The sequence below is a fragment of the Amblyomma americanum genome, chromosome 11, assembly GCF_052857255.1.
Source record: "Amblyomma americanum isolate KBUSLIRL-KWMA chromosome 11, ASM5285725v1, whole genome shotgun sequence".
Taxonomy (NCBI): domain Eukaryota; kingdom Metazoa; phylum Arthropoda; class Arachnida; order Ixodida; family Ixodidae; genus Amblyomma; species Amblyomma americanum.
The window spans coordinates 49,127,120-49,146,967 of record NC_135507.1 but is presented as its reverse complement, the minus strand read 5'-3'; the positions used below and the strand labels follow the sequence as shown (position 1 = coordinate 49,146,967).

The 19,848-nt window shown below is 48.0% G+C and overlaps 3 protein-coding genes across 3 annotated transcripts in view; 1 reads left to right on the top strand and 2 right to left on the bottom strand.

Moving 5' to 3' along the window:
* Gen (XPG-like endonuclease) overlaps positions 1-7,172 on the bottom strand; it is a 44,733-nt gene extending 37,561 nt beyond the window's left edge. The window contains exon 1 of the mRNA XM_077642194.1: positions 6,715-7,172. Coding sequence (XP_077498320.1) covers positions 6,715-6,872 — 158 coding nt within the window. The 5' untranslated portion in view covers positions 6,873-7,172. The remainder of the gene's footprint in view (positions 1-6,714) is intronic.
* On the bottom strand, positions 3,373-6,516 carry LOC144109409 (RING finger protein 37). The gene has a single exon (XM_077642195.1). It carries the CDS (start codon positions 6,298-6,300, stop codon positions 4,480-4,482), a length of 1,821 nt encoding a protein of 606 aa, XP_077498321.1. The 5' UTR covers positions 6,301-6,516; the 3' UTR covers positions 3,373-4,479.
* A 5,149-nt stretch (positions 7,173-12,321) lies between the features above and the next one.
* LOC144111307 (uncharacterized) lies at positions 12,322-19,562 on the top strand. The gene is made up of 3 exons (XM_077644565.1): positions 12,322-13,566; positions 13,921-16,199; positions 17,110-19,562. Exons 1-2 carry the CDS (start codon positions 12,829-12,831, stop codon positions 14,650-14,652), a joined length of 1,470 nt encoding a protein of 489 aa, XP_077500691.1. The 5' UTR covers positions 12,322-12,828; the 3' UTR covers positions 14,653-16,199; positions 17,110-19,562.
* Positions 19,563-19,848: the final 286 nt, after the last annotated feature.

Here is a 19,848-nt window from a genome sequence, read left to right as displayed (position 1 = left end):
ACTGCAGCATCATTTAAAGTACCCTCACATCTTTTTTTTTTCCTGCTGAGACAAAGCGATGGTTCTCGGTGATTATTAATGAGTATTTGGTTTTTACACAGTAACTGGTCACAAGCACCGCTTTCACTGCATTGGTTTTGCACTTCCTGAATGAACATCTAAATTACAATAATGACAGCTTTGAAGAGACTGTATTCCTGTAGAAATGTTTATATTGAAGGCACACACAAAAGCTGTATCATGGGCAGTGATCTGGCTTATTCCTGGCCACTAAAACATGAACTAGTGAACTAGTGAAAACACTGGGGACTAAACAAATGAAATGTGACATGCTTACCAGTGACATGCGAGTATTCACAACATAACATGTCGGCGAAATATAATGCTGCCTTTGCGCATCATTCTTCTAAGAACACCATTTTGCCTCTTCCCATTTACTCCCCCTGAGGTGTAGCTTTCAAGAGATGCAAACATTTTAAATAAGCTAGAACATTTCTAATTTGCTAAGTCTTAGCTTCAAGAAAAACTTGTGGGCAATCACACAATGTGATGCAACAAAACTGCGTTAGTAGTCGTGGTTGTACATTTTCCTTTTATAATGATTGCTTTCTCAATGCGCTTTAAATTTGGTTTCTTTGTCTCTTTATTGTTTTTGCAGCTGCACGGGCTTCAGGAGGGTGGGTTGTGGGTGGCACTCCTGTAAGGTGGAGGTGGAGTGGGGAGTTGGGCTGGTGGATGCCCCACAGATATGCGTTCCCAACTAATGGCCGATTCACAGGACGGTCCGTTCGCCCGCGGCCCACGCATCACGTGTTCACGCATGCGCCACTAAAAACTGGCCTGCGATCCGAAGACATCAAGCCGATGCGACGGACCAAAAGAGCAGACGACGCGCTGGGTGTACCACTGTTGCCAGACTATTTTAAAGCGTTTGGCAATGCTGGTCAAACTGGTTTTTCTTCCCAACCCATGACTGCGATTGAATGGTGCAGGTGCGGCCCTTTGTCCAATTCCTCAATGGCCTGGGCCGTCTTCCTAGCCGAGTCGATCACTTCGTCATGATAGCGAACGGAGTGCAGCTTGTCGAAACAGCGCGCCAGCTCAACGCCACTCAGTGAAATGCGGCAGACGAAATACTGGCAAGAGCAGTGGTTGCCAGAGCTGGCGCGCGCATCTTCGTGGGCCGCCGCTAATTCCCGCGAGGGGAGAGGCACTTGAACTTCCTTGGTTGTCCAGTCCGCGGGCCGACAGCACACCTCTCGATTTGTGGTGATGCATGAACACGTGATGCGGGGGCCGTGGGCGAACAGTCCGTCGTGTGAATCGGCCTTAAAGGGTTGGGAGATGTGGGTGCTGGGTAGTGGCTCTGGAGAGCAGAGGTTTCACTTGCAGAGGCTTCACGAACTGCCATCTTGGGGGAACATTGCTCATACTGCTAGCGTAGTAAAACACAAACCTCTCATTTATCCCAGTGTTTCACATATAGTGGCCTCACATGGTTACACACCAATAAACCTAGCCTTACTTTACAATCAGTCTTACACTAAGTGTAGGGGCCACAAAAAAAAATTGATGGCACATTTGAGTACTTAGGCGAAACACGAATTAGGTGCGCTAGCAGTTCGGTTTTCCCTTCGGTTCTGGTGCTCAGATCCAGTGTTTCTGGACGGCAGTTGTTCAGGTAGCGATAATGGGTTACAGTCCATGTACGCTAAATTGGTCATTATCTCCATTCATATATCCCTGGGAGTCTTCCTACCATTCCTGGCACAGTGTCAAGTTAAGATGACCCACTGCTATTCTATGGGAGGTGGCTTAATATAGAAACATGTAAATCAGGTGCCAGGAGTTGTGGTTTGACTTCATACTGTTCTTTGCGTTAAGCAAATCTACGCTGAAACCAACAGCGAGCTGTGATGCATTCTGAAAAAAAAAAAAAATACATATACCGAAATGAAGTGAAATCTAGAATGATAAGTGGTCTCCTTTCTTTGAAGAAGAACTATGTTGGCAGATGTTACTCCTGGTATTATGACTGCAATTAATAAAGGATATTATTCAAAATAACCGCACATTTCTTTACGGACTGATCAAACTCTTAGTACTGAAATCCAGAACTCTGCTGAAACTCTATGCATATTCACTATAACAAAACGGAACTGTCTGGAAAAAATATACATACTGTAGAAATAGAAATATGTTTTCGCCTAAGCTTTGACCTCAACAATCTCCAATTTGCTGACGACCTAGACTACAACGTACAAGGCATGATTGAGGACCTAGAGAGGCAAAGCAGAAAAATGGGTCTAAAAACTAGTCCGAAGAAATCTAAAGCAGTGTTTCAGCAGTCTCACAACAGAACAGCAGTTTATGGTAGGCAGCGATGCACTGGAAGTGGTAAAGGAATACATCTACTCGACGCAGGTAGTAACCGTTGACCTGGACTGCGAGAAGGCAATAACTAAGAGAATAAGACGGGTGGAGTGCATTCGGCAGGTACTCTCAAGTGATGAATAGCAGTTTACCAGTACCCGTTAGGAGGCACGTGTTACACAGCTGTATTTTGCCAGTTCAGAAATTGGAGGCTAACAAAAAGGCTTTAGCTTAAATTGGACAGCGCAGCAAATTATGGAAAGGAAGACGATAAGTGTAACGTTAAGTGGGCGAAAGAAAAAACGCTAGTAAATGAGTTGAAGTCAAGAAGGAATGAGGGCGTGTAATGTGAAGGAAACATAACTGATGGTCTCTATGGGCAACAGAGTGAATTCAAAGAGAAGGCAGATGCAGCAGGGGATGGCAGAGGATCAGGTGGGTGGGTGAGATAAGGAAATTTGCAGGGATAGGGTGGCTGTAGCCAGTGCAGGACAGGGGTTACTGGAGATCAATGACAGAGAGGCCTCTGCCCAAGAGTGGGCGTAATGTGGATGACGATGGTGCTCATGATGAACCAGTCTTTACGGGGAAGTCTTTAGGTGACAAGCCCATGCAAAATTTCTCAGCGTATTCTTCTAGTGAGGCATGGATCTGTACGTCTGTTAAATGAATGCAACCACTAGTTCACATTCGACTAGGAGCCCAGCAGTTTTAAACTTTTTGCAAACAAAAACAGATTTTCTGTTTCATGCCAAGCTGGATGTGAACGCTTACTTGTCAAGTAAGCCTGCAAGCCAAAACGTCTGTGAAGTTCAGCACCATAAGAATAAAGAACTGTGCAGAATTTTAACTGCACAAGGTAAAGTGCCTTGCTGCATCTGGTAAAAGCACAGCCCAGCATGCAAGTGAATGTCACATTCAGTTGCAGCTGTTCACTTGATCTTTTGAGTCAAAATCCCACAATTACTCTGCCAAAACAATGAGAGAAAGGCTAAAGACAAACAGTAATGTTTATTGTACACTGCAATCATATCAGCAAAAGGTCTGTGTTTATGAGAAACTGAAAATGAAAAAAAAAAAAAAAGCCATCAGACATGGCCCAAAAGGAAAAAACTCAGCAAAGTGCCAAAGAGTGAGGTAGAACCGGAGACGCGACGGTGACAGTGACACCATGACAAGCATTAATATCGCACCGATCACTATCACAAAGTGCATGTCACACATTGCAGCAGTGATACAGTCACCATATCACAGAGGCATGCCATCTGGCACACAGCAAAACGTACAACAGAAATGGCAGTAAATTCAATCAGAAGTGCGTCACATCCACTCCCAGCAGAACACAAAAATTCAGAATTGCCTACACACATACATGTAATGATAGGATGGCTATTAAGCCTTTTTTGCCTTTTCAGTCTGTCATTAAGCACAAAAACTACAAATTAAAGCAAGACCACATGCATCACCTTAATATTATGTACGTACATTTATGCTCAAGAGGAACATGTATCACAGTTCACCACGAAGTAGACATCTTTAAGTATATCCCTTCATGCTTTGAACATAGCCCAGACTAGTTGCCACCTCACAACACTATTGAAGTAAACAAGTGAAATGTTTCATGATGACCTAACTGCAAGCACTGCAAATGGTCTCCAATTATGTAGCCCATTAGTGAAACTAACAGCGGCCACAAACCTGCTTGAAGCAGGCTTGGCTGCTATTACCCCTTCTCACTGCCTTCTAGGCTTCGAGTGAACCTCCTTCTGAATCTAATCAAAATATTTCGACTTTAACTAGTAACATTTCATCACTGAATTCATTATTTTAGGCTCTCTTCTGTGCCCTTGAAAATTACTATCTAAAAATCGGCACCCAAGCTGTAACCTGAGCAACAAATCACACTAAGAGGGGAGAAAAAAAGCAAAAAAGCGAAAAAAAAGGCAATGGCACCAGTCACTCAACCTGAAAAATATATGCAACACAGGGCTAGTGACTACCCTCCAACTTGTAGCCACCAACAGAGAGAAGTAACAAATATATGTTAGCAATACGAAGAATGCACGAATTCGCAGCAAAAGGTAACAAAGGACACAATCCTTCACATCATGAATGCACCCGAACAACTTCCGATGACTGAAATGTCTGGCCACAAGTGCACTCTCCATCGTTGGTCCTCATCATGAGGCAGCTGCGACAAAAGTGGTGGCCGCAGGGTGCCCGATGCGTTGACTCCGACGTCTTGCACAGCCAGCACAGAGTACTGTCGTCGGCTTTCCGAACGCCCGGTGCTCCTTGAGAATTTCCCCTTATTTTCTGCAGGATTTCAGCCAGAGAGCTAGACAGGCTGTCAGCGAGACGCTCCTCGTGGGTTTTGTTGAGATCCTGTCGTGAGCGCTTGGTTTCGGGAGTGTCGAGCGCCGACTCTACCTTGCGCTTCTCGGCAGTTTCTGGCCGCCAATTGACACTCACCAAAGGCACGTTTGAGGTAAGCAAGCCAAGTTGATCAGCAGACACTGAGGCGGAAGCTGTTGATACAGGCGCAGCCCTTGATAAACATCCTGTAGGTGTGGCTGTTCTTGGCATATCACCACTGCTAACCTTGGGTTTGGAATATGTTGTGACTACATTTGCCAAAGAAGTGGCTCTCCCAAGCTTGTTCATGGGCCCGGGTAAACTCGGAATGTGCACACTTGACCCTTGAGAGTTCAATGTCTGGAGTTGGTCCATCTTCTGGCGGTCATCTGACAAGCGAGCTGAATGTTTTGACGAAGCAGGCTCTTGGTTATTGTTCGAAGCCTGAAACAACGAAGTCTCTGAATGCACTGATGGCAACACAAGGCCAGAGGGCTGACAACTACTTGCTGACGAAATTGCGTTCCTTCCCAGTGTCCTCGGAATGTTTCCAAGTTTATCCAAGTTGTGGAGAACGAAGTGGTCAATGCGACTCTTTAGTTCGGGAAGGCTTTTTGGGCAGTTAACACCCGTCAGTGTTACCCCCGTGAATGGGTCCGTCACGGGCCTACCCCACTTTTGCTCTCTGTCGACATGCTTGTCCAATGCCGACTGGTCCACAACCTGACCACTTGGCAGCAGAACAGGCTGTGTCATCAGTTCATACGTCAGAGCATCCTGAAAGTCTGCAGGAATCTGAAGTTCAGCTGAAACATCCGCTTCCTCCTGGCCACTTCCCACTTGTCCAGTCTTCATCTTTTCTGGAACAGAGGTGCTAGTAGATGGCGCTTGATGAAGATGGCGCTGGTCAATGGCTGAAGTGCGCTCGCGAGCCGTAGACTCTGGCTGCACGTTATCTTCTCGGTTCGAGTTCGGACCGTGCGACGCGCTGGCGAGCGATTTGCGAATTAGTTCGTTCTGAAAAGCTAAGCTGCAAGAGGAAAGCATGGGTTGGCCCCAGACTTCCAAGAAACCCATACCGAGCGCGATACTACCGACGGCCCGCACAAGCTTCAGCTTAAGTCTGTAGACGTGTTTGCAGTAAATGTACTTGAGAGTGTCGTTTCCACTGGAGAACCGGCCCTCTTCGAGACTGGCGAACGGGCCTCTCGGGACGTAGCACCTGTTGCGGAAACGCATGACATCCCCGCTGGCGCTGGACTTTTTGGCGACTAGCAAGAAGTCGTCGTTGTTTTGAGAGGAAGACGCCGTGCCGGGGGTGTGCGACACCCAAATTTCGAAGCCGGTCAGTCTAACCGCACCGCGCACCAGACCGACCACTACGCAACTCAGCTCGCTGGGGCAAGGCAGAGTGAGTAGAATGTTGACGGGAGGCTTTACGTACGGCTCGACCATGAATCCACACCGACGCTTGTCCGGGCTGACGAGGTTGCCGACATCATAGCCGTCGACGCAGATTTGGTCGCATTCAATCAACGTGCCGACATTTGCGTTGCAAAAGTTTACGGCCATGGCAAACAGCAAGAGCGGCAAGAGCTAACTGCTCCGAACGTCGAATGGAACGCAGCTGACGATGATGATGGTGATAGCTGTCCTTTGTAACTGGCAGACCACGGTGTTAACCCAGGGTAAACCGCATCAAGCGTTGGTGATGGTGATTACGCCTGAGCCCTTTGTAACGGCGCATAATAACAGGGTACCGCGAGGCCAAGACAGAAAAATTGAGAACAAAACAACAAAAAAACAAGCAATGGTGTTGATGACGATTAGCGGAACGTGCATCGGTGGATGTGGTGAGGAAAAGAGTGAACAACCACACCGACAAACACGGCAAAAATCAAGTGATAAAAGTTGACAGCTTGAAAACACGAGATCGAACAAAAAACTGCCACGATGAAGAACAAATACGGGAACAGGAACAAATACCTGATCGCCGGGTTGCGTATAACCTGTCTGGCGCGCGTTTGCTCGCTCTCAACGATCCAACCGCTGAGATCGACGGCCAGCCTCTTGCCTCGGAGTTCATCGAGGTGAACCTTCCGTGCCACGGGAGACAAGACTTCCCACAGGTCCTTCACGCCCATGATTCGGAGCCGCACTAGTTTGTCCCGCACAATAAAAGCAACGAAAATAACTCGAGATAGTTGCGATTCTCCGGCCGAGCTTCCTCGACGAAAAACAAATTAAAAGCGAAGAAGCCTTTTTCTACTCATCTTTGAGTACGTCGGCGAACTGCAACGCTACGCTCGCCTTAGCAGCTCGTAAACAAACCGCGCTCAAAACAACGTTACTACATCCATACTACGTTGGGATTCTACTACGACCACTACTACGACACCCCAATCTGGCTCACGGGTGCCGCCATTACTTTCAAAACAGCGACTACAGCGGCGCACGTATATTCCATTAACAACATGATTAACAACTTTGCGCCATGCCCAGCGTCGCTTTATGGTCTTTAAGCCTGAAAATAATCTGGAAATGCTTTGCGCGAGCGTAACGATTGTCGTTTTTTTTTATGTATCTTGAAGTGTTGTTGATTTTTATGGCTATCCTATCACGTAGGCAAGCGAAGAAAGCGCGAATTTCGAAATAGCAGCATTTATTATGACTCGTCCCCTTGCACCAGACGGATGATGAGTCTTTGCTGATCCGGGTCGTGGCTCCGGATCAACTCTGCCCAGATGGCAAGGTCTGGGATGCTTTGTTATTTAGCCCCTGTAGAATCCTGACGCTCCCAAATTAAGACAGCTTACTACAAGGCTCTCTCCGCGGTCTCAGGTGCTGAGAGCCGGCTGGGAGGCACCCCCTCCAGACCGTGAGGTCCCATGATGACGGGAATAAAGTTCATTCATTCATTCATTCATTCATTCATTCATTCATTCATTCATTCATTCCCTTGCATCGGCGACGATCGGGACGGAGGAGTCCGAAGAATCTGCCACAGCTTTAGCCATTACCTCCACCACTGCCAAATACATCATCAGCGACTCTAAATAATAATAATAATAATAATAATTGGCTTTTGGGGAAAGGAAATGGCGCAGTATCTGTCTCATATATCGTTGGACACCTGAACCGCGCCCTAAGGGAAGGGATAAAGGAAGGAGTGAAAGAAGAAAGGAAGAAAGAGGTGCCGTAGTGGAGGGCTCCGGAATAATTTCGACCACCTGGGGATCTTTAACGTGCACTGACATCGCACAGCACACGGGCGCCTTAGCGTGTTTCCTCCATAAAAATGCAGCCGCCGCGGTCGGGTTCGAACCCGGGAACTCCGGATCAGTAGCCGAGCGCCCTAACCACTGAGCCACCGCTGCAGGTACGACTAAAACCGCAATTCGAAATTTTCCCAAAGGAAGGGCCCACTCCGCAGCCATCAAAATCATAAAAAATCTCCAGTACCCGCCAGATCACATTGATCTGGATTCCCGCCCGTTCGATCGGACCATCGTGGAAACGATCGATGTGGCGCACCAATTTGCCCGAGGATTCGTAGTTGACCGGGTACCCCGAGCTCAGGTCGGCCAAGAAGCGAGTGACCATGTACGTCAAATGGTTCCCAGAGCAGTTCAGCCCCGTTAGAATTCTCCCTGCGGGTACCAAAAGGCATGACACACCACGCATATATCCTGTACTGGCATGTAATCAAGACAAACCATCGAATAGTCCGCAGCTCTCTACCCAATCGCAGTGGGAGGCCGCGCTACTCAGCTCGGACCCGGAGGTTCAACTCCGAGTCACGAGTGGGCCGAAGAGGTCGCCGAATGACATTGCCGAATGACTACAACCTGGCGTCTGGGAACACCACCCCAACCTGCGCCTAAAACCTCTTAATTCTTTCCCAGGTGAAAATATGAGGTGGGATTCCAAATGGTCCCACTTGCTTTCATGTAGTGCCACTTTAAAGCAGGTGCATGGTTTCGCAAATGGTCCCACTTGCTTTCAACCACTTCAAAAAAAAAAAAACACTAAAACAGCACCATTTGCTTTAAAGTGGTGCTGTTTTAGTTAGTGGATTTTTTTTTTTTTTGAAGTGGTCCCACTTGCTTTCAATTGGTGCCGTTCGATCGTAAGCAAGTGAATTTGCAAAGTGGGACCCCTAAACTGTAAGTGGCCATAGCTCAGGGTGAACCACGATCCACGTACTAAGCATTTGCATATTTAACAAACAAGGCAGAACTATAATACGGTTCTTAAAATAAGAGCTTTCAGCAGCTAACCTATGATGAATCGTATTCATCGTTTGATCAATCACTGCGGTCGAAATTATATGAAAAAATTTGGAGGACGCTTAAGCTTCGTCTTTAAGAGTGAGACGCGACAGCGTGTCGCAGCGTTGCCGAGGAGTACACGGAACGCCATCGCCCGTTCGGCGCGACGCGAGGAAAGGACGCCCGTCTCACATATCTCGGTGGACACCCGAGCCAGGCCGTAAGGGAAGGAAAATGAAATGAAAATTGGTTTTTAAGGAAAGGAGATAATAATTGGTTTTTTGGGGGAAAGGAAATGGCGCAGTATCTGTCTCATATATCGTTGGACACCTGAACCGCGCCGTAAGGGAAGGAATAAGAGAGGGAGTGAAAGAAGAAAGGAAGAATTAGGTGCCGTAGTGGAGGGCTCCGGAATAATTTCGACCACCCGGGGATCTTTGCCAGTCTCACAATTCTCGCTGGACACCCGTACCGCGCCTTAAAAGAAGGAAAATCATTTCCCTTACGGCGTGGTTCAGGTGTCCACCGAGATGCGCAATTTTTCGCTCACGGCCAACGCCGCCGATGCCGACGACACCGGCTTTTCTGCGACACGAGCTTCTTAACGCTATCGCGTTAATAACTGCCCTCAATATATGCAAGCGTCACATGTGAGACTCTCATATAAATAAGTATACGGTATATGCATGGGAGCAGATGTGTCTTCTGTGGATGTGCATACGTAAGATAATGTTAATAGTGTCTGACTATATAATAAACTGCACATCTCCAACCAAAAATTTTTAATTTTAACCCAACGTTTCGAAGCCGACTCGGCTCCTTCATCAGTGGTGACTGAGGGCAGTAGCTTTTAAGTATGGAAGGGGGTTTAGGCTGTTAGTCACGCTGGCGCACTGCAGGGAGGTGGTGAATGGCGACTTTTTTTCGTTGCGTTGAAGAGCGAAGTCCCTGGGCATATTACTGGGGGCAGGTTTCCTTTTGTGCGGTTGATATTGTTCGGGGTGGTTTGGATATGCCAGGATTCCAGAAGGAGCCTCTTGTGCCAATTTATTTCGGTTCCGAGGATGCGGGTTTCTTCGAAGTTGATTCTATGGTCGGAGTCCTCGGAATGTTCGGCTACAGGATTGCGCTCTCTTGCGAAGTGTGCGGACATCGTTTTTATGTTGCCGAATTCTTGCTTTGAGACCCGCATCCTCGGAACTGAAACAAATTACCACAAAAAACTCCTTCTGGAATCCTGGCACATCCAAACCACCCCGAACAACATCAAACGCACAAAAGGAAACCTCCCCCCAGTATATATGCCCAGGGACTTCGCTCTTCAACTCAACGAAAAAAAAAAGTCGTCACTGCCGCCTTCCCACAGTGCGACAGCGTGACTAACAGCCTTAACCCCCCCTTCCTCCCCCACGCCTTTCGAGTTACAGCTTTCCTTCCTTTGACCCCCCCCCCCCTTCCCTCCATACTTAAAGACAGTGTTGGTGGTAACGCGTTACTTTTTCGGTAACCTAGTAACTACTCGTTACCAATTCGGAACTGTAACGGGTAACTACTTACGTTAACATTTTTCGGTAACGTGAGGTGTCACGTTACTAGTTACTTTTTGTTCCAGTTGTCCCCGACTCCGCCCCTTTTCTAAGCAAGAAAAAAATGTGCTGAGAAAATAAAGTGATGTTGCAAATAAACAAAATTTAGTAGAAAGATGACTGACGCCAACCAAGTTAATTTTTGATAAACACGACGTTTCGGGACCGGCACTATGGGCGAGACGCAGCTTGGCTTTTTAAGCCCTCGTGTTGCATAACTCCGGGTCAATGGCCGCAAACCATGGATGTAAGACGAAGGAAGTGTCCCCAGGGAGCGATTAACATTCCTTCGTGTCTGTTGTATGTGCCACGACTCCAGCAGAAGCCTCCTGCGCTGGTTAGCTTCGGTTTCCAGTACAATACTAGCGCCGTCAAAGTCAATTCGGTGGTCACATTCCTCGCAGTGTTCGGCCACCGCGCTGCGCTGACGGTTCATTTGTGGGACGTCCGCTTTGTGTTGCCTCATTCTTTCGGCCAAGTTCTTCGTTTCCCCCACGTACGAGGCCGGGCAGAGTGAGCAGGGAGTCTTGTATACAACCCCTTGGGCCCTTTCTTTTGGGTGACGGTCTTTCGGGCGGGGGAGGAAGCGTCCGATGGTGGTAGCCGGTTTGTGCGTTGTTAGCACCCCTTCTTTACCGAGAATTCGAGCCAGCGTCTCGCTCACGCCTTTCACGTGTGGTATGCAAACACGTTTCCGGTTCTGGCGCGTGCTTGGGGAAGGAATAGAGCTGTTTTTGTTTTTTCTTTTTTGTTTTTGGCTGACGCGTCGGATGAATGAACTGGGGTACCCATTTTTTCTTGGAGATCGGAGACTACTCGGTTCATCTCGTTTCTTTTTTCTTCATGTGAAGAACATATGGTATCGGCTCTCTTCAATAAAGACGTAATGACAGATGCGAACTTAATGAAAGATCAGCGAACTTGCGTTAATTGACTGGAAACATATATAGAGCCCAATTGTATAATTCGGTCAGAAAATACCTGCCTGCATCGCGGTAGTTATGCGGACTGGTCCGCGGGTAGCCATGCAATCTTGTAATGTAATCGCGCATGTTGACCATTCAAGCGGATCTTATCAGTGTTGCAGTCGTTGTAGTCAAGCCCGGTTTTCGGCTACTGCTGGCTCTGATGGTAAAATGGCTATGGCTAGCGTGGCTGATCACTGACACAAATTTCTCCAGTGCGTAAAATGCTGGGTGCATAAGAGGCGCAACATGATAAAAAAAAATTCGAGCAACCTTTCGTTGACTTCAGCTGTTTGTATACTTCCCGCTATCCTGACGATATGACACTGAAGACCCCATTAAAGTTTGGTTTGTTCGAAGTGCAGTATGTAATGAAATTATTGTTATTCAGACAATTTTATCACGCGAGACGCGAGCGAACAAAACCTACAACCACAAAACCACAAGCGGAGTGTAGCAGACGAAAACGGCGCTAACCCGTAAGGTGACGTCATGAAAGCGGAGCAGCGAGCGCAGCGCCATGCCATGCAGGTGGGCAACTGCGTCGCGTTGCCAATCCCTGAGGCGCCTGAGGCCTGCAAATCTGAATTTGTCACAAGGAGACTTGCGTCTACTTTTATCAGACCATGGAGGAAAGTTCCTTTCTCCATGTATCAAACGGTTCATTGTGGCAGCAACCACCAGCAGCGAAGCAGTGAAGTTTCCCCAGTCCTTGCGCCACCTGTTGAGTGGCAGCGGAGTTTTAGCCCGAAGGGGGTTTTGCGCCGGAACAAAGAAAACGTACACACAAAAGCACGAGAACTTCGTTCGGCCTGACAAGTTTTTCTTCTTTCGCAAGTGCTGCTGCCGCCGCTTCACCCGAGGCCACCAGCCAGGGGCGAGGTGACGAAGACTGCGCGATTGACGAAGCGGCAGCTGTGAACGAACTGCGGTAAAGAGACGCGCCGAGTAACTTTTTTCTCATCCCGGGACGGTCCCATCCGAGGAGGCTGCTTTTTCGCCCGTGACAGCGGCGGAAGCAGGTTCGGCGGCTGTTGCTCGTTTGTTGTGATTTTTTTCTTCTTTTTTTTTGTTCCTCCCTCGCCGACGCCGAGACTCCGTCGTCGCCATGGTTCGGACCGCGGGGACAGTAGTGCGTTCGTGGTCGTCGCTGTCTCCGGCGTAGCGCGTGTTTTCCGTTGCGTCGTCGTTTGAATCGATCGTCTCCGTGCACGCACATTACGCGCAAGTATTTGAAGACCGCCTGCGCGCGCGATCGCTGATCAGAAGCGAGTCGCGATGTCGTCGACCGCCGAACAGGCGTCCCGTTCGCCGCCGAGTCTCGAATCGACCAGCAGTGGTAGCAGCACCCCGCGACCGCTGCTTATTTCTGACACCAAGGACCTGCGCGCAGTCCTCGGCTGTCAGATGCTGCTTCTGCATGCCCTGCGAAAGCGTCGCCGGCGGATGGTTCTGGACCGGCGGACGACGCGATCGGCGTACATGATCCAGAACTCGATGCAGCTGCGCCGCGCCCAGAGGCGCCAGTCGAGGATCCACTTCCTTCTCAGCATCATCAAGACTGCCTTCACGGCCGGGCTGGGCCGCGACCTCTGCCCGAGCCGTGCGACGAACGCCAACCACGTCTCTTCGTCGTCGTCAGCCGTCGACGGTTTGGACGACGCCGACTCGGCGATGGAAGCCGAGGACGCCGCGCAGATGGGAGGAGAAGGCGACCGCTTCCTCGCTCCTGGACTCATCGGGGACGACGTCTGGCTCGACACGTTCCGGGTGGGCAAGGACCTCTACCACTTCCTGCTCACCGAGCTCAAGCCCTTCATGACGATGGCCGAAGGTGGCGGCGTCTTGCACCCGCCGTTCGAGCAGCGGGTGGCCATCGCGCTGTGGAGGCTCGGCAAGGTCTGGGACGACCCGGCCCTGCTAAGGGCCTTTGGCGTGACGGGCGACCTGGTCGGCGCCATCGTGCGCGAGTTCTGCGCGGCGGTGGTCAAAGTCCTGATGCCCCGGTTTGTGCAGGTAAAGGAGGCTTCCGGCTGCATGTGCTTACAGAAGAGAGTATAGTGGATGCCGACTCTACTGGAGTTCTTATGCTGTTGCATGGAGTAGTGGAGTTCATCAGTTAATACTCCACGTGTTATTGAAAACTGCAGATTCACACTTGAAGAAAGTAGAATTGAGTAAGCTGATTTGTAAGATAAGCAATAAAGCAGCATGACCATGGCTAAGATTCTGGATTCATGATGCATAAAGTTGCATGCTAGGCACCATACTTCTGTCTGAACTTATGCTGCAAACTACAGACAAGACTGTGCTCACTCTGCCTAGGCACAATATACTGCCAAACCAAACGTGGCCTTGTATTGTTTGCAGGTGCCTTTCGACGAGGACCTTGATGACATCACGGAGCAGTTTCGCGAGAGGGCTGGCCTTCCTCAATGTGCCGGCGCCCTCTGCTTTGCACACGTTCCAATCCAGCCGCCGGGAGATGACGTCTCTGGCGAGTACACTAACCTGGAGGGCTGGAACTCCATCATCGTGCAAGCAGTGGTCGGCGCTGACGGCCGCTTCTGGGATCTCAACATTGGCTGGCCTGGCAGCACGCAGGTGGCTCAAGTTCTGCGCAGCTCCAGCCTCTGGAAGAAAGGCGAAGAGGGCACCCTGTTCGTCAACCACGAGGAGAGCCCCAGCACGGCGGGACGCACACACAGGGTTCTCGCGGCAGGGACAGGCTATCCACTCCGGAGCTGGATCATCACTCCGTACCTCAACCCTGACGAGCGGCAACTGCGCTTCAACCGCTCCCTCTGTGAGGCCCTTTCTGTAGGGGAGGTGGCCTTCCGGCACCTGGAAGCCCGCTTCCCGTTCCTGCTGCGCCACAACAGCAGTGGCGTCGACCTGATGCCCAGCATCGTGGGTGCATGCAGTACCCTGCACAACATGTGTGAAGAGTGGGGAGATGGCATCGGTGACGGATGGCTCTCGGTGGCCTCAAGGCATGCACTGCCCCAGCCGCATCCGGGCTGCGATCCGGCTCGGGATACAAGTCGATGCGTAGAGGCAGAGGCCATTCGAACGGCTCTGTTTGCAACTGTAGTCAAGTGAGGATCAAACTTCATTCGTGTTGGTGGTGTTTTTGGTAAACTTTTGCTGGATGACTAACCACCTTTGTCTGATGTGGCTGTTCTACATTAGTCTCACTACCTCTTATTTGGCTCAGTATTTTGGTAGTTCGTCAGTGAAAAAAGCAGTCGATACACCTTTGTTTGTAACAGCTCTCTTGAGGCTGGAGTTTCATGTTGACGTAGTGCGCTTGGCACAAAAAAAAGATAGATCATCTCTCAACGGAGTTGAGGCAGCTTTGGGCTGTTGTTTGACTGCAGTCCAAATGATGCTCTCCATTGCAGAATTATGGCTCTTCCGATGTAATTATCTCAATTTCAGTGCAGTAGTGCATGGATAACATTTCGTGACAGTTGTGTTCCAGGCTCAATTTCTTAGTTGTTACACATGGTGTACATGTGGTTGCAGTGGCGTAGCCAGAGATTTTGTTCGGGGGGGGGGGGGGGGGGGCCATGTTGCAGCGCGGCCTCCTCATAGAATTTGTGGAAGGATCAAACGCAAGAATAATAACTGCATTGCCATTGACAATGCCATTGTGTATTCGATAACGCTACGCACTGTCTAGACAAGTGAAGACAGAAGAGAAGGAAACAGGGCGAGCTCGTCCTGTTTGCTTCTCTTATGTGCCTTGTCCCCTGCTCAGTTTTGTGTCTCATAATCAAGTCATACCAACTATCCCCTTATCGTTCACTCGTGGCAAACATAACTGATACCAATGATTCCATGTTTTTGCGTATTTGTTAAGTAAAGAAAATATCACACGAGGTCTAGAACTATATCGGTCCGGAACCAGCAAACCAGTGCATGCTGCTGATATGAAAAACGTAAAGGCCATGAAATTAGCAAGTAGAGGACAAATATTTTAATGAATGTTTGTCGTTCAAGAACCTTTAGCTTTTTGTATGTATGCAACGGCCAGGGAAAAATCTCAATGATGCTATCCTTCGTTTCAGTGTACTGCGCAGCAGCAGCTGTCACCGGTCATGTATTGCGAGTGATTGCACCGAAATTTCAGTCACAACAGCGAGCCATCGATAGGCCCTTGAAAGTTCGCGCTAGGATGGGGCCCCTTGCGTTACATGACTACAGGTGCATGGGAGTTGCCACGAAATCTAACCCGAGATAGCAATGTTTGCGCCAAAATGTCTTTTCTAGTCTGAAAAAGATACTGTAGATGGCAAAATCCAGAATGACTTCCGGCGCGGTGTCTTCATAGGCCCCCCCCACCCCTGGCTACACCCCTGTGTGGTTGTGTTGGTCACTGATTGTGGCCCCTTACAGCTCTGCCGTTCGTGAAGCTGTGAGACACTGAATGGCTTGTTTGCATGGTATCTCAAGGTACCAAGTGGTTTGTGGTATCCTGGGCCAACAAGATGCAACATTGGACTTGGTGGCGTCATTCAGCATAAGCATTGTCCACCTGTCTTCCGAAGCTGAAAGTGTACATGTGTTGCGAGTGTTATGCATTTCATCAGTGAATTTTTTGCTGCAAGTGCCTTCAGTCAAGCCAACTTGTGTGAGGGAATACAGTCGAAACCCGCAATAACGAAATCGCCGGGGACAGCAAAAAAATTCGCTTTCGCGAGAATTTCGTTGCCGCGAAAATGAGACAGAAAAGATAGAAAACAGCCCGCAAAAAGAAAATTTATTGCCAAAAGTCAGTCAGCTTAGTTTGCCGAGCCTTGCCTTGCAGCAACTTCATGGTTCTATTCTCACACTGCAAGAAGTGATCCATTGCCACGTCGTCGTCGTGTGCGCCTAAGAACGACCGGATCGTGTCAAAGGCGTCCAACACATTCCTCGGGTTCGGGTTTACCGTCTCTCCATGTTGTGGACCTTGGTCCTCGGTGTCGTCAGTTTCGCACACGTTTTTTGGCTGGCGGAGACATCTCAAACGCAAACGTGCGGACTGCTGCTCATACACACCGCCACCACACACAACGAACACATGTGCACCGCTCACAGGCCTAAAAGTGCAGCGCTGATGATCTAGTGTCGCCCCCTGATGGTGTCGCTGCGAGGCTGCCTTCCCTGAACATAGCCTCCGAGATAAACAACCACGCGGAACCGATCACAGAGGACACGCGCTGCGCCGGTATGGTGGCTAGCACCGGCTCAAGGTGGCTAAAGTTTTTAAAGTTGTTCCGGCTGCAAGGTTGCCAGGCGCCAATGCTCTCGCTGTAGCCACGCAAGCGCGCTATTGCAGTTTGCTCAATTTTAGTGCTTTTTTGACGCTGTTATTCATAATATGGGAGACAGTATGCGGACCGACGCTGCAGCAAATTTCGTTATCGTGGGATTGCGGTACAAAAATGTTTCGTTACCGAGAGATACGAAATACATTGGCCCCTATGGGCATTTGCCGGGATCTCGGAAATATTTCGTTGCGGCGAGAATTTCGTATTCTCGAGATTTCGCTATCGCGGGTTTCGACTGTAGCTGCAAAAAAGCTGCCTTACCGACGGCCAGTCTTGCCTTGCTGTCTAATCAAACGTGGTGGTACGCACAGGATTTCTTTTGCTGCGGTCTGGTTTCAGACCTCACTCAGGTACAGGTGAGGAAGCTGTTCGTGCAGCTTTATTTTTGCAATATACAGAGTGAAATATGTAGCATTTATTGTAGCTGTCTTTTGTACCATGGCATCTTAGTTGATGCATTCTGTCGTGTCACATCCATGCTACTCATTATCGGTGGCTATTGGCAGTGGTTTGCCCAAAAGACACTGTGTAATCATGGATACTGGACTGACTGTGATCATTTAGCTGTATTCTTAGCAACTTCATTTTGGGACCAGTTTTATGCTTTGTGTTGGTGAGAGGCGGGTGTCGTTGGTCACATCCTTAAGAGTTCAAGGTCACAATAAGGCCGTGCTACTGGCTTTGAGAATCTCATTCATTACCCTGGCCGCAGTGAGATTATCTTGGCGGCTACAAGACAGGCACCTTTGTTTTCAACAAGGTATTCTCAACATTTTCTGTTTCCATTCTCACTTGTGCTTATTGTTGTGTTTTTAAACTTCATGTGCATCTGTGTGCACCCATAGTGGTGTTGTATTATACATGACGATTCTTTTTTTCTTTCCCATTGTACAATCAGTTTGCATTCCAATGAGTTAGGTACAGAATATTTTTGTTCAAAGAAGTGATGTTAATTTACGGGTATTTGAGGATGCTACAGCGAGCACGTTTGTCATGTTTATTGTCATAATGCGAGTGTGACGGTCGTCATCAGCTTGGCTTGGCTATTTTGTACTGAAGTATGTCCCGAGCGTGGGTTGTGCACTTCTGCTGTTGTACTGGTCCTGTAGCAACAGCATGCTTGGAAACATCATCGAGCAAAAGTGTTTGTCATGTACCGTTGTAGAGTGACATATCAGCAGCTCTCCAGTTTGACAGTGCCGAAGGATATTTGAATGCTTGAGGATGTCATATTTGCTAATTAGTGTTCCTTTCTGGGACGGGGAAAAGAAAAAAGACGTGACAATGAATTGCTTCATTTTGAACGGCTGTGCTTGCAAGTATACACCTGCTCCGGTTCACTGACAAAGCTGCTTTACTGTCCTGCTCACTATTTGAAGAGGCCGTCACCTTGTTTCCATTTCTATGCTCAAGCTTTGAGGAATCGGCAGTCTCGGAGGACATGGGACCAATACTAGTTTTGATATTCTACTTAAACAGTGTACCCTGTAATTGAAGTTCCTCGTGTGTCATTTGGTACTTTTTTTTTAAGCAAAATCATGTACCAAGTTACCTTTCCTTGCTTTGCAAGTCGTATGTTGCAGAAGAGTTTATTTTGAATAAGTAACTCTTTATGACATAGCTTTGACTGCACCACTGTGATTCTGTTTCCAGCTTACGGGGCACTGTAGCCGTAGCATTCCTGGGACACTCTTGTAGTAGAAGGGCAGCGAATCCGAGCAGCCATGCCATTGCTAATTTCCACAGTGATTCAGATACGTGACTGTGCTTATTAATACTGTTTAGCTAAATGATTAAACTGGCTTTTAGTTCTCTCAACCATTGTTGAGCTAAATTGACTGCAAACATGAGCCCAAGGAACAAGGCTTCAAGCAGAGCAGCACTTCGTTCTGTATGCTGGGTCAACCTCCTTAACTGGCATTACGATGTGTAGTTTGACACAATCAATTTAACAAGCCTTTCACTGATAGTATCAACTGACGAAGGTGTGCCGTCATGGGTCCACACATTTTGTGCCTCACGTGTTTTTCTCTCTCGGTTTTCAATGTTCACACTCTCACATGTAATTTATTATTACTTCGCAAGATGCTCACCTGCTGCAATTTCCATTACTGGTTAGCAACCTGAAAATGAACCTGAACATCCATTCCAAGTGCTTTATTTATGGCGGTTCTATTTGTTTAACTGTGTAGTGTATGCATTTTTGTTGCTTCTCTAGAAAGTAAAAGGTAAAACATTGCAGGAACTATGCAATTATATGGTGCAATAGTTTTAACTACGGTAACAAGCGTGGTTGGCTTGGTGCAAATCAAAGGAATTTCCCAAGTCGCATTGTCTCGAGCATATTTTGGCTTGCGTATTCAGTGTTCCATGCTGCACATTGAAGCATGTTTCTGTTGCTATAACTTCATTTTGTTTTACAGCCTAAATGTCATCTGTACTTTAACCTCGGCCGAACTGTGACGAAAGAATGTGTTGCAGTGCTGCACAATTGTCGTTTGCTTTCTCAGCCGCGGTGAAGGTGTTGATTTTTTTGTGCAGTTTTAAAAGAGCATTTTTGCGGCCTCTCAATCAAAAGAAATGAGTATTTTTTGATAACCCAAGTTTTCCTTTCTTGTATGTTTTTTTAATATTATGCTCCTTTTTTGTGACGAGTAGGTGTGAAATAAAGTGCCTATGCAAACTGTAAACTGACGTTACATTTGTGGTGCAAATTTTTTATTATAAAATTTTCTATTAGTAGACCAATAGATTTTAGGGAAAATGCTGTTGGGCTCTTTATTGTGCATAGTCTCAGGTTATCATGCATCAGACATAGGGTAGAAATCTCTCTTGTGCCAAGAGACAAAATTTCAGAAATGTTTCAAATTATTTAAGTAATTTCCTTTTTCTAAGCACCCAAGTACTTATATCGACAGCTGCCTTTTCTCGTACAAGGAAGCTAGGCAGAAAGGGAATGCAATGGACATTAAAAGGCACC